The sequence below is a fragment of the Vanessa atalanta genome, chromosome 12, assembly GCF_905147765.1.
Source record: "Vanessa atalanta chromosome 12, ilVanAtal1.2, whole genome shotgun sequence".
Taxonomy (NCBI): domain Eukaryota; kingdom Metazoa; phylum Arthropoda; class Insecta; order Lepidoptera; family Nymphalidae; genus Vanessa; species Vanessa atalanta.
Genome location: NC_061882.1, coordinates 11,643,544 through 11,656,627, shown reverse-complemented (window position 1 = coordinate 11,656,627; position 13,084 = coordinate 11,643,544). Strand labels below are relative to the sequence as shown.

At 33.2% G+C, this 13,084-nt stretch overlaps 1 protein-coding gene across 1 annotated transcript; it reads left to right on the top strand.

Moving 5' to 3' along the window:
* The first annotated feature begins 4,380 nt into the window (after window positions 1–4,380).
* On the top strand, window positions 4,381–12,539 carry LOC125067965 (myogenesis-regulating glycosidase-like). The gene is made up of 9 exons (XM_047676915.1): window positions 4,381–4,405; window positions 5,322–5,438; window positions 7,566–7,772; window positions 8,045–8,705; window positions 9,417–9,609; window positions 9,963–10,072; window positions 10,472–10,745; window positions 10,994–11,150; window positions 12,196–12,539. The coding sequence occupies exons 1-9, from the start codon at window positions 4,381–4,383 to the stop codon at window positions 12,471–12,473; spliced, it is 2,022 nt and encodes a 673-aa protein (XP_047532871.1). The 3' UTR covers window positions 12,474–12,539.
* Window positions 12,540–13,084: the final 545 nt, after the last annotated feature.

Sequence of the window (13,084 nt, the reverse complement as noted above, 5' to 3'; positions counted from 1 at the left end):
AAGAATATGTCAAACTAGCTGTTACCCGCGGCTTTGCCCGCGTAGAATATAAATATATTTACAAATTAACTTCAAAAATTACGTTAATGTAAGACCTCTTTATATAGCACATTGGTGTGTATTTTAGCCCTCAGGATATAATATTCAGAAACGCTTAAATACGTATCTACTCATTTTTAATCAGTAGCCCAAAAATAAAATATCATGCTTCTAACTTCAAAATGACGGACTTCCAGGCTATCCTGTATACGAAATGTCAACCTCTATTTCTCCCCTTAGGCGTAAAATATCCAAAAACGCTTAAAATGCGAATCAACTCATTTTTTATCGGTAGCCCTAAAATAAAGTTTCCTACTTCTAACTTCAAAAATGACGGTCTTCCATACTCAACTATATAAAAAAAGACAACTCTTATTAAACCCCTTATAGGTTGAATATGCAGAAATGCTTAAATACGTATCTACTCACTTTTAACCAGTATCCCAAAAATAAAGTTTCATATTTTTAATTGAAAAAATGACGGACTTTCATAAAAAAATTACATCCCTTTTTTCAGCCCCTCGGAGGTAGAATATCAAGAAACGTTTAAATATGTACTTACTCATTTTTAATCAGTAACACAAATATAAAATTTCATGCTTCAAACTAAGAAATGTCAACCCCTATTAAACCCCTTAGAGGTAGAATATCGAGAAACCCTTTAATACGTATTTAATCATTTTAATCAGTATCCCAAAAATAAACTTTCTTGTTTTTAACTTAAAAAATGACGGACTTCCATAAAAACTTGCAACCCTTATTTCACCCCCTTTGTGGTAGAAGATCAAAACACGCTTAAATTCGTATTTACTAATTTTTAATTAGTATCCCAAACATAAAGTTTCATGCTTTTAACTAAAAAAAACTTCCATAAAAAATTTCAACACTTATTTCACCTCTTTAGTGTTAGATTATCTAAAAACGCTTAAATACGTATCTAGTCATTTTTAATCAGTATCAAAAAAATAAAGTTTCGTGTTTCTCACTTAAAAAATTACGGACTATCATACATACTTTCATCCCTTATTTCACCCTCTTAGGAGTCGAATATGCAGAAACGCTTAAATATTTATGTACTCGTTTTTAATAAGTATCCTATAAATAAAGTATTATGTTTCCAACTTAAAAAATTATGGACTTCCATACAAAAGTTCAACCCCTATTTCACCCCTTTAGGGGTAGAATTTCCAAAATTCCCTTCTTAGTGGGTGTCATGATATATTAGTTTTTAAGTGTACAGCCTAAAATATAAGTTTTATGCTTCTAGTTCTAAAAATGACAATACTTTCAACAACTTACAACCTTTCGTCCCCCTTTTCAACCCTTTACAGCATTTTTTCCAATTAAAACGTATTACGTCTAGACTATTTGTATACCAAATTTCATTTAAATCGGTCCAGTAGTTTTGGCGTAAAAGCGAGACAGACAGACAGAGTTACTTTCGCATTTATAATATTATATAATATGGATAGTATGGATTATTAGAAACAAAATACTATCCTTAATACAAACAATACTATAAAGAAAACTATGATTATATTCTTATAATTAATTTTATTTACATCCAAACTAAAAAAAGTGTTAATAATTGTGAAATTATTAGAACCAAAATATTATCCTTAAAACAAAATTAAATAGTATTTAAAAAGTATAATTATACACGACGATATTATATCGCAAAAACAAATAACGCTGCATACAAACACACAGAAGGGAGCCGACCGCGCGTCGATTTCGACCAAATTAGATTACCATAAAAACGGTTCTAGTGAGTTAATCTTAAAATATAGACATATACTGTCGCAGACATTTTTTTAGATCATTTCAAGAGGAATAATTCTTTCATACATATATTTTTGATATCTTGAACCGTTTTCGCAGCGCACGCAACGGAAGCCCTCAAGGATGAATAATTTTCCCCGCTTTTTTTCACTTTTTCCATATTTTTTTTCGCTCCTAATAATTGCAGCGTGATGTTATATAGCCTAAAGCCTTCCTCGATAAATGGTCTATTCAACACAAAAATATTTTTTCAATTCGAACCAGTAATTCCTGAGATTAGCGCGTTCTATATAATCTGCCAAATAGATTTGAATAGAGAGAGATAGAATCCTTACATCATCCTGAGTAGTACAAAGTTCTTCCTGATTGACCTAAAAAGCTTCCTAAAGCTTGTATTGCCTCGACGTGCCTCGATTTTAATATTGCTATTAAACGATCTTGCGGTGTTCTCACTTGTAAAAAAAACTGTGTATATGCCCATATACACAGTTTTTTTAACTCTCTCCTTTTGTAAGAACCTGTCGACTGTCTCTACAAACTTTCGGTATACTTAGCACCGCACCAGTGCCAATGCCACAATTTGAAGCGGTTTGTTTAAGTTTAAAACGAAATCAATAATATTGGTAACAATAATTTAAATCGCAAATGCAAAAAGAATTATATTCAAACTTTACTCTAATAACACATGAATAGACATGCATAGATATTTTCCCGGCTATAATTCAATATTTAAATCCAGTTTTATTTCTAAATTTTGTTTATTTTTATAAGGACGGTCTCGATATTTTCATTTAGCTTAATTTAAAAAGTTTCCATACTTATCAAAAATATTAATTTGATAAAAATCTAACTTTGATACAGTTTATGAGTCCGTCAGTTATTCAAGTAAACTTTGCAATAAAGCATTTTTGAGTCAATATTTCGACTCTACCCGCGAAAAGCAGCCTCCAGCGAAAATAAATGGCACAGAACTCGCATAGTTACCGAGCACTAGGATTGTATTATCTATACGGCACAAAATAGGAGATAGTTTACCTATTGGAGGGCTGCATTACTTTGATTTAGCGAAAACGTCAACGAAACGAACGAACGAAAAGAGAGGGAATGATCATCTGAAGAGGCATGACGCTTTTTTGCCTTACGTGCCATTTCTGCCAGTTCACTTTACTGTAAGGCGCTCATAAGAAGTTCCATCAGTTGGTATATAACTTTCTTAATATTTAATGTAACCTGCCAGGCTGTTAAAATAATAATAAATACATAAAATTCTTGAAAGACAATCGTCTTATGTTTTTCACTTCATCTTATCTATTGATTGTGCCTTATCAAATCTTCTTAGATATCTTGTCAAAAGAAAATTCAATGAGTACGTATTTTCCACAAGACATATTTACTCAACATTATGCAATTAATAATATTTTCAATTACTTACATAATTAGTAAATAATATACTCATTTACGAGTATATTATTTACTAAGTATATTATTACAATATGTGTATAAAACTATGTTTTATTCTTTTATAAGAAATTATCATTTCTATCTCGTAGATTAATCTTATCGGGGAAAAATCGTCGATTCGAGTACTTGTTTGGCAAATACTATTATACCTACTATAATATATACATATACATAAAACATATAACATATAAGCATACTATAGAACTATCCATTTTAAAAGTTATAAGCTAAATTGTGATGCTGCCTAGTACGAAAAAACATGGAGGCGCACAATAAACAAATTAAATAAAAAAAATACAAATCAGATAAGTACAACAATAAAAATATATTATAAGGTAAAATGTGTTAATAATTCCTTAACTTCAATATCTACATCGTCAACGCTTACTCAAGGGGGTTACATATATGTATATATACATATACAAGCGGGCTATAATTAGTGGGATTTTTTGGGATGGCATAGTATGTCAACTAAATCTTAACCAATGATTCTTTCTTCTAGAAGTTCAAAATCGGTGCAAGCATCACTGAATTCATGTACTTCAATTTATAATTCAATTCATTGTCAGCGGTGAAGGTTGCTCATGGTAGATGAGAATCTGCCGAAAGTGTCTACCAACCTGCATTGGAGCAGCGTAGTGGAGTAAGCGTCACCCCTTTAGGGAGGCCTGTTATGTTACGTTATTAGTATGTCAACAATGATGGTGTCTGATGATGATGTCTACCTTAATGACTGAAACCATTCTTGGTAAAGCTTGTGCCGACTCATAACACCTTACGGGTAGTTAGGTTATTGCTAGATTGATGGATGTGTTTAAAAAAAAATATTCAAAAGTTTGTTATACCCTTATATCTTTTCCAAATTTCCAAAACGATTCGACCCCACAACTCCAATAATGGTATCCAAATTTATTGTAAGCTTGGATTATTGAATAGCAATTATTTTATTTAAAAATTATCTTATACACAGAAGGAATAATGGCGGTTATCTAAACTCAAAAAAAAATCTCGAGAGTTCGATAACAGATGAAACAATTGGGTAATTCTGATATTGTCACAAGGTATTTTATAACAGTCGCTGATTCTGAGTGATCTGTGATGGCGGCAATAGGGACAGTTCTGGGTAATTTTTATTATATTTTTTGTAGTCGTGAGTAACCTATAATTAATGTTAAATTTGTGCTAACCTGTAATTTACTCAGATAAATATTTTGATAATATCTCTGTATAATTTTTAATTTTTACTTTCACTTGGTGTCAGGGCTTTGTGCACGCCCGTCTGGGTAGGTACTACCCACTCATCAAATATTCTACCGCCAAACAGCATTTAGTATTCTTGTGTTCCGAATTGAAGGGTGAGTTAGCCAGTGTAAATACAGGCACATGGAACATAAAATGGTTTTTATTTCTTACCACCACAATCAGGTGGACCATTTGTTCATCCGCCAAAGTATTACATAATAAAATAAATTACAATAATGATGTAAATAAGTTAGGCGGATTTATGGTACCTGCAAAACGTCTTCCGTTCCTGTAAAGCTTTTCTGTACGAAATTAACACTCGCTGCTCAATAGAATCATCATTTTGATAATCGATTAACGTTGTTACGCCCTTTTAATGGTGTACATAACCATAAATATTAATAATACAATTTATTCACAGTATTGAGCTCAAAATTACATTCCATGTGACGTTTAATGATATTTAAAATGATTGTATTTTTCATGACTTCGCTACCATTTGATTCGAAATTAACTAGTAATGTTATTATGTCTCTTGTTTATCCAATAATTATTACCAATTTAATACTTATTATTTAAAAAAAAAATATGATTCATTGGCAAAATAGAATTTGAACAAAATCAATCTATTTTAAACTTATAGACATTGTTTTTTAATTAATTAACTTAGCGTTTACAATGTATTCCCCAAGGATCTTAAATGGCGGATGGTTTCCTCACCTAATAATTAAGATTAACGTGACCTAACTGCCTTTAATATGTTCAAGCTTAAATTAAATTGGCTGATACTTTAACAGGTATTCTTACATTAACCGCTCGGACATTATCGGCGGATATAACAGTTCGCGCTGATGATGTAGATCTCACTCTTGAACCGCTGCTGACTGGCGGTTTCCAGTTCGTTTTAACCAAAGGTAGGTAAAGTACGGATAATTGATTGTATTTTTTCAACCGATTTCAGCTTCTGACAAGGCAATCCCGTAGAGCATATAGTGCAAAAGGATGTCCGTAAACACAAGGCTCAGATTACCTTACTCTATTCCCTTACTCTCATAATTCGATGGGATAGGGTATTCCACTATGTTTGAAAAAGTACTTCAAAATGTTGATTTTGCTATTAAAAAGCCACAAAAATATATTTCGGCAAAATAAACAAGTTTTCTTGCCATAAAATAAAATTAAATTTAAAAAAAAAATTATTCCCTCAAAAACGCTGTCTGTGATTTAGGTGACGTCACACTGATAAAAATAACAGTTTTGTATGTATGACTGGCACTAATTCAACGTTAACAGTTATAAATATTTGGTGTTCTTTGGGAAAAATGTAAATTACAATCACTATCGTGGGAGTGTAATGTGCAAATACTAACATTAAAACTCCGGAAAAGTTTTTTATTAAAGTTTCAGATGATATTAAATGAGTTTTTGCCTATCTGACGCCAAACCATGGCGGCTCCTGTTTTAGGTCTCGCGACACACAGACTAAACCTTATGATTTTTTATTTCGTTATAATAAATTAATAATACGCTTTTATGACTTAAATGATTTTAAGTAGAAATATTTAAGTATACTTCTAAATATATATTATTTTTTATCAAATTTCATATTTAATTTTTACTACCGCAAATACATAGGGTATTTGCGGTAGTGAAAAATTCAACGCGCCCGGAAAGAGTGCAGACGCAAGGCCAACGAAACACGTGCTTTCTGAGGCACAAGGGTCAGGAACTCTCAACTTCCAAATTCTATGCTATGACTTTACTTCAATTCCTTCGTTATTTCCAATTTTCAAAAAACAATTGAACTAGATTTAAGATTTTAGAGATTCAATTGTAATCGTTGTATGATTTTTAGTTGAGATTCAGGTGTTTTAATCATTGTTGATAACAATGTCACATGCGATGGAAGACATCTGAAGACCTAACCTATGTATGGTCAGGTTGGGGTCAATTAATCATATAAAATATTAAATTAAAAATAAATTGTATAAGACATTGAAATAGACTTGAAGTTTTTACGAATCAAGTACTTTTTTATCTTAATCCACCGCCAGTTTATCATCGATCGTTTTTCGCTTCTACATCGCCTGTAAATGAGGTCAAGGTCATTTAAATATTACTTTAAGTAAAAGATTGAATGAAAGTGTAATCGAATATTATTCTATCAATTATACATACTTTAATTAATCAAACAAACATATCACTTCGAAACACATTAACACTTATTATATTCAAGTACGTATTAACGTTGTCTAAAGTATTCCTACCGTACGCTAATCTTATTGATATTTTAAAGTCATGCTGTAATATAATATTAATCGTTCAAATCAATTAAAATTAAAATATACTTTATTCAAGAAGACCCTTCGAGCAATAAATTAAAAAAAAAAATAACTGACAACAAGTTGGGATTGTAGATTCTACCGATTTTTTTTTTATTATAATAGTACATGCATATTATTGAAGAGGAAGACCGAAACTTTTCTAGCTGAAAAAGCGAGCACTGTGTGTTAGTAATATAATGTGTTTATAGACTTTAATACGGATTTTGTACAAAAGGTACTTATTTCAAGGCAAATTCTGATATCTAATTTTTTTGAATTTCAATAATATATATACGTAAGCGAACCATTGACTCCGATTGCCTTGAAATTCAGCATACAGCATTTTAATAAGGCAGACTGAACTCTGAATTTTACCTATACGAGTCTAAAAAGTCACGAGTCACTATAAATATCGAATTTGCTCTATTGTCATATGCTATTTTAATGTATCTCTGCTGATCCACAAGTCTCGCTAAGAGTCAATCATTTTATGAAGCCTTAAAGTATCTGGAAAATATTAATATGTTTTAATGTAAATGTGGAAACTTTGTTCGCTTATGTAAGACTTAATTTGGTATCAAATAGTCTGTATTATATTAAGCTGTGTGTTTCCCGAAAATAAAATAAAATAAATAAATAATTTTAAGTAAGTATACTAAAAGATACTAATTTATTAATTCCGTGTTCTTGAATATAACCTTGGACTATTTATTTCAGGAGATGAGAGAACAGTGTATGGTCACATAGGTCGAACTCTTTACTCGGTTTACGTAGCCGAGGAGGTGGAAGGAGGAGTTCTCATTCAGATGGGCAATACAAACCTGAGCGTTCACACCTTATACGATGACGTAGTACAAGCAAGGGGCATTAAGATTAAATGGGATACGGAAGATCTTACTCGTTTTGAAGATTGCTTCAATTTCGGCAAGTGTCTTATTATAATTTTAAACGTTGGTATTTTTCTTATTGTTTGAGTAGAAGAAAATAAACTACAACGCAACTCAAAGTTGTGTTGTAGTTTTTATGTAAATTCAACTCAACTCAACCCACGGTTTTGAACCAATAATATCGGTTAGAAATTACGTATTCTGGTTACGGGGACATCTAAGCTAATGTGTACCGCTAATTTCTTTTAAAAGCTGTAAATAATTCTACCTTATATTGAGAATATTTTTAATCAAGCCTTATAATTTTAGGAAACAATCATTGGTATGGGGGTCCTATGCAAGTAAACCAAGTTTACCCAATAGAAAACGCTCAACATAATTATAGCGCTTACATCTCTAAAGAACAAGACAACGGAGCGATTGTCGAGAGATACTGGCTAAACTCCGCCGGAGAATACATCTATGTACATCCACAAGTACCACTTTTTGTGGACTACAATACCATCCAACCTAATCACATTTGCTTCGGTGCTCAAATAACAGACCCATACTCTTCCAGAAGAAATCACACAGAGCTATCTTATGACATTTGGTTCCTTTCTGATGTGAAGAAAGCCCACCAACACGCTGTAGCTAATTATTTAGGTAAACCGACTGGTCTCCCAGACTTCAGAATGGTCCAACATCCGATTTGGTCGACATGGGCTCAGTACTCTCAAAACATTACTGGAGAAAAGGTTATGGAATTCGCGACACAAATAAGAGCGAGTGGTTTCAATGATTCGCAACTCGAAATTGATGATCTCTGGGAAACCTGTTACGGTTCTTTAGAAGTCGATACGAATAAATTCCCTAATCTTACGCATCTGGTGGAGGAGGTCAAGGCTTTAGGTTTTCGTGTGACGATTTGGGTTCATCCCTTCATTAACAGCGACTGTGATCCGTGGTATTCGGAAGCTCTGTCTAATGGGTAATTTGCTATGTACTCAAAAGTTATATTCATTCTAACTTATTAAATGATTCAAAAACTGATCCTTTTTGCTTCCGGAGAATAGTTGTTTATGAGGTATTGTGCTACAATTTTAAATGATTCGTAAGTTTCTGAGTCAAATGTACAAATATTAGACGTAGTTCAAAAGCGATTGGTTACTGATGTGTATTAACGATTCGTAATATAGGAACTAGGCATATTTCACTAACCGTTATTACCAACTTTTTATAATTTTTTTATGTTAGGTAGGCGGACGGCTATATGGGCCATCTGATGGTAAGTAGTCACCACCGCTAAAACATTGGAACTGTAAGGAATACACCTCGAACCTTGGGAAATAAGATGTTATGCCCTCTTGTGTCTGTTGTTATAATAGCTGACTCGCCAGAACACAACAATACTAAGTATTACTGTATTTGGCGGTAGAATATATCTGATTTGTCGGTGGTACCTACCCAGGCGGACTTGCATATGGTTCTACTTACATTGGACCATTTACTGTAGCTTACGCCGGAACTTATCATATAATAGCTACTCTACAAGCCATGACAATGTAGAATAGTAGTGAGATTGCTGGCAGCATTTTCTCTGGACGAAAATTGACAGCTCCCTTACAAAAGTCGAGGCTATAAGATGTGATAGGTTGATGTACCTTATTTAACTATTACCATTTATGAATAAATCTTCCAGGTACCTAGTGCTGGATGAAGCCGGTACGCCAGAGGCGAACTGGTGGAATACAAATGGTTCTACTCCGGGTCTGGTTGATTTTACTAAACCAGAAGCAGCAGAATGGTGGTACAGTCGTATTAAGAATCTCATCGACACTTATGGCATTGATAGTATTAAATTTGACGCTGGTGAGAGCAGTTTCTCGCCGCAGGTGAGTTATAGACCAAAAGGTGATGACGTCGTTGTTGTTGTTGTTCATCTGTCTTCGGCCACGGAGGCTATTCTCAGGGCTAATAGACTACACAAGACATTTATATAGCGCAGATTCATTCTCTAACTCCCATTATCTAATTTTAATAAGTTCAGGTGCAAGAACAACGGCTTCGCGTGCTTAAGAAACTTTTAGACTTTTCAGTTGATAATGAGATTTTCTTGATGGAAAAACGCAATACTAATACCTTTTCCTATAGGTTGATTCAATTATTGTTAAGTTTAAAGTAAAATAATTCAATCCGACTTCATTCAATATTTTAGAAACTATGATTAAATATCGTAATTGCCTAGATCCCTGTACAAAATGGCGACATCGATCTTCACCCACATAATATTGTCGATGCATACGTAAGGACATGCGCAAGATTCGGTGACATGATAGAAGTTCGTGCTGCATACAGGTACAATTCTGAATAAATCATAATAAATAAATAAATGAATAAATAAATATTGGACAACATCACATACATTACTCTGATCCCAATGTAAGTAGCTAAAGCACTTGTGTTATGGAAAATCAGAAGTAACGACGGTACCACAAACACCCACACCCGAGACAACATAGAAAACTAATTAACTTTTTCTACATCGACTTGGCCGGGAATCGAACCCGGGACCTCGGAGTGGCGTACCCATGAAAACCGGTGTACACACTACTCGACCACGGAGGTCATCAAATAAAAGTCATAAGCAGTGTGATAAACTAATAAAACACATATATGTTAGGAACATAATATCAAATTAGAAAATCGTTGTTAAAGATTTTTGTACTTATTTAGTAAAGTCATTTTAAATTTTAGAACTCAAGACCTCCCGATCTTCGTCCGCATGGTAGACCGCGACTCCATCTGGGGCTTGAACAATGGTCTTCCAACAATCGTAACAACCACCATACAGATGAACCTCAACGGCTACACTTTGGTACTGCCCGATATGATCGGTGGTAATGGCTATAACCTCAACCATCCCCAAGCCGACCTACCGACTAAGGAATTGTTCATAAGATGGGTACAGGCGAACACCTTCCTACCTGCAATGCAGTACTCTTACGTGCCCTGGAATTTTGATAACGAGGTAATTATTAGTCAGCTATTAAAATGACCTTTTATTTTCATGACTTCAAGTCTATAATCAATAAAATCAATATAGCTGATTATATTAATCAGCTATATTCATTTTATTTGGTTTTTTTTGCAGTAAATAATAAAACCTATAGATTGTTTTTAATAATGTTTTTAACCATTACTTTTAATTTATTTATATGATTTAATTTCATACAAAGATAATTAATCAAATCAATAAAATTATAAAAATGTTTCCAGACTGTAACTATAAGCAAAAAGTACACAGACCTCCACGCTGCGTATGCGCAGGATATTTACGACGCGATGCAAGCTTCAGTGGATAACGGCACGCCCGTCAACGCGCCGCTTTGGTGGATAGATCCTACAGATCAAGAAGCGCTCAGAATATGGGATGGTAAGCTGTTAAAAATACTATTTATATATTTACTGTGAGCCGAGATGGCCCAGTAGTTAGAACGAGTGCATGTTAACCGATGATTGTGGGTTCAAACCCAGGCAAGCATCACTGAATTTTCATGTGCTTAATTAGGGTTTATAATTCATCTCGAGCTCGGCGGTGAAGGAAAACATCGTGGGGAAACCTGTATGTGTCTAATTTCAACGAAATTCTGCTACATATGTATCCAGCAACCCGCATTGGAGCAGCGACCACCACGCTCCAATATGGTCCAAACCTTCTCCTCAAAGTGGGAAATTTAAATTTAAAGTTAATTTTACTTTCAGCGAAAAAATATCTAACGAAGAAGTACATATTACGGTAAAAACTCCTACTCGGTCATGAGTACTTTTAACTGACAATAACAGACAAAAATTTGGACTGACTAGTTTTATCATGATTTTGACTAACACTCGTAGTCAAAACTACTTTGTCAGTTGGCTAAATTTCTCATTCTCAAGAATTTCTGTGTTTAACTTAGCAATGCTTTCGAATTTATTTATAATGATAGAATATGCTCCAAACCTTCTCCTCAAAGGAAGAGGAGGCCTTAGCCCAGCAGTGGGAAATTTACAGTCTGTTTATGTTATGTTATGATGGAATACAATTTTAATTAAATTCTTATAAATTATAAGATATGTCAATTATGTTGGCGGGTTGGTATGCAAATGAAAAACCTTAAATATCTTTAAGAGTATAGCACCTACTTTAAATTAACCTTGTTTATATCTTAATTAATAATTATAAAATAATAATAATTAGTCTCTCCGTATTGGTGATTTTAATTCAGTCATAGCCATATATAATTCGTTCAATCTTAAACACCTTGATAAATTGGGCAGAATCGCTTACCTGACAGCCTTTAGGCATGTTTTTGCTGCTAAATTGGTTTAAATACTCTATAGCTTACGACACTTAACAAAAAAAAAACTCTAAAAACACCACACAAACATCCATACTTAATGATCCAATACATTTTCTTTAATCCAATTATTGTTTGCAGAGTATCTCCTGGGCGAGGACATATTAGTTGCCCCGATATTCACTGAAGGTGCAACTTCCAGAGACATATATCTTCCAATAGGAACTTGGCTAGATGAAGGAAACCCCGAAAAGGTTTACGAAGGTCCAATTTGGATTTACAATTATCCAGCTCCGATTGATGTTCTGCCGTACTTCGTCAGGGAAAAATCCAATGAGACAAATATGGGCAAGGCTCCTGTCGTATCTGCTCTATTGGTATTTTTTGGAATGTTGTTAAATATTTTCAATCAAATTTAAGTTTGTTCTAAGCTAAGTATTAAGTGTAAATAAATAAATGGTTACTTAATTTTTCTTGTAACAACAAACCCGTTGTATTTTATTTCAAATCGGCAAACTTCATTCAACGTCTTTGAAAAAAATTTCCATTTGATCCATCTGTAATCTAAGCAAAAAACTTTAACACTAATAGCAGCAAACGAATTGTTGAATAAAGTGTGCAGTGATGTCATTTTAATTTCAACATATAATTTGTTATTCTTACGCTCGCTAGCCGTATTACTGTTTAAAGATTGTCATTTGAATCCATACACGTATTTAATAGAGGTGCGTTTACAATGACTGACAATCCTCTCTCATTCCCATTCTCTTCCAACTAAGATAGGCAACGGATATAGTCAATATTTTTTAATATAAATATTTAAGCGACTTCAATAATAACAAAGAGCGAATATTAACAAAATAAAGATTAAATTCAACAACCAATAATGCACGTAATTCTTTATTGTCCTCTATATCATATTAATAAATTAAAATCCGCCAATTCTGCTCATTGACAGTATACCATTTTAAATGAAAAAAAAAATTCAAAATCGATCCACTATTGACGGAGAAATCAGTGAACATACATA

Excerpts from the sequence above, each read along its gene's own strand:
- LOC125067965 (XM_047676915.1), top strand. The coding sequence starts at position 4,381 with ATGGCGGCAATAGGGACAGTTCTGG. Across the intron at positions 5,439-7,565 it reads CCAGTTCGTTTTAACCAAAG|GAGATGAGAGAACAGTGTAT; the intron begins GTAGGTAAAGTA and ends TATTTATTTCAG. Across the intron at positions 10,746-10,993 it reads CCTGGAATTTTGATAACGAG|ACTGTAACTATAAGCAAAAA; the intron begins GTAATTATTAGT and ends AAATGTTTCCAG.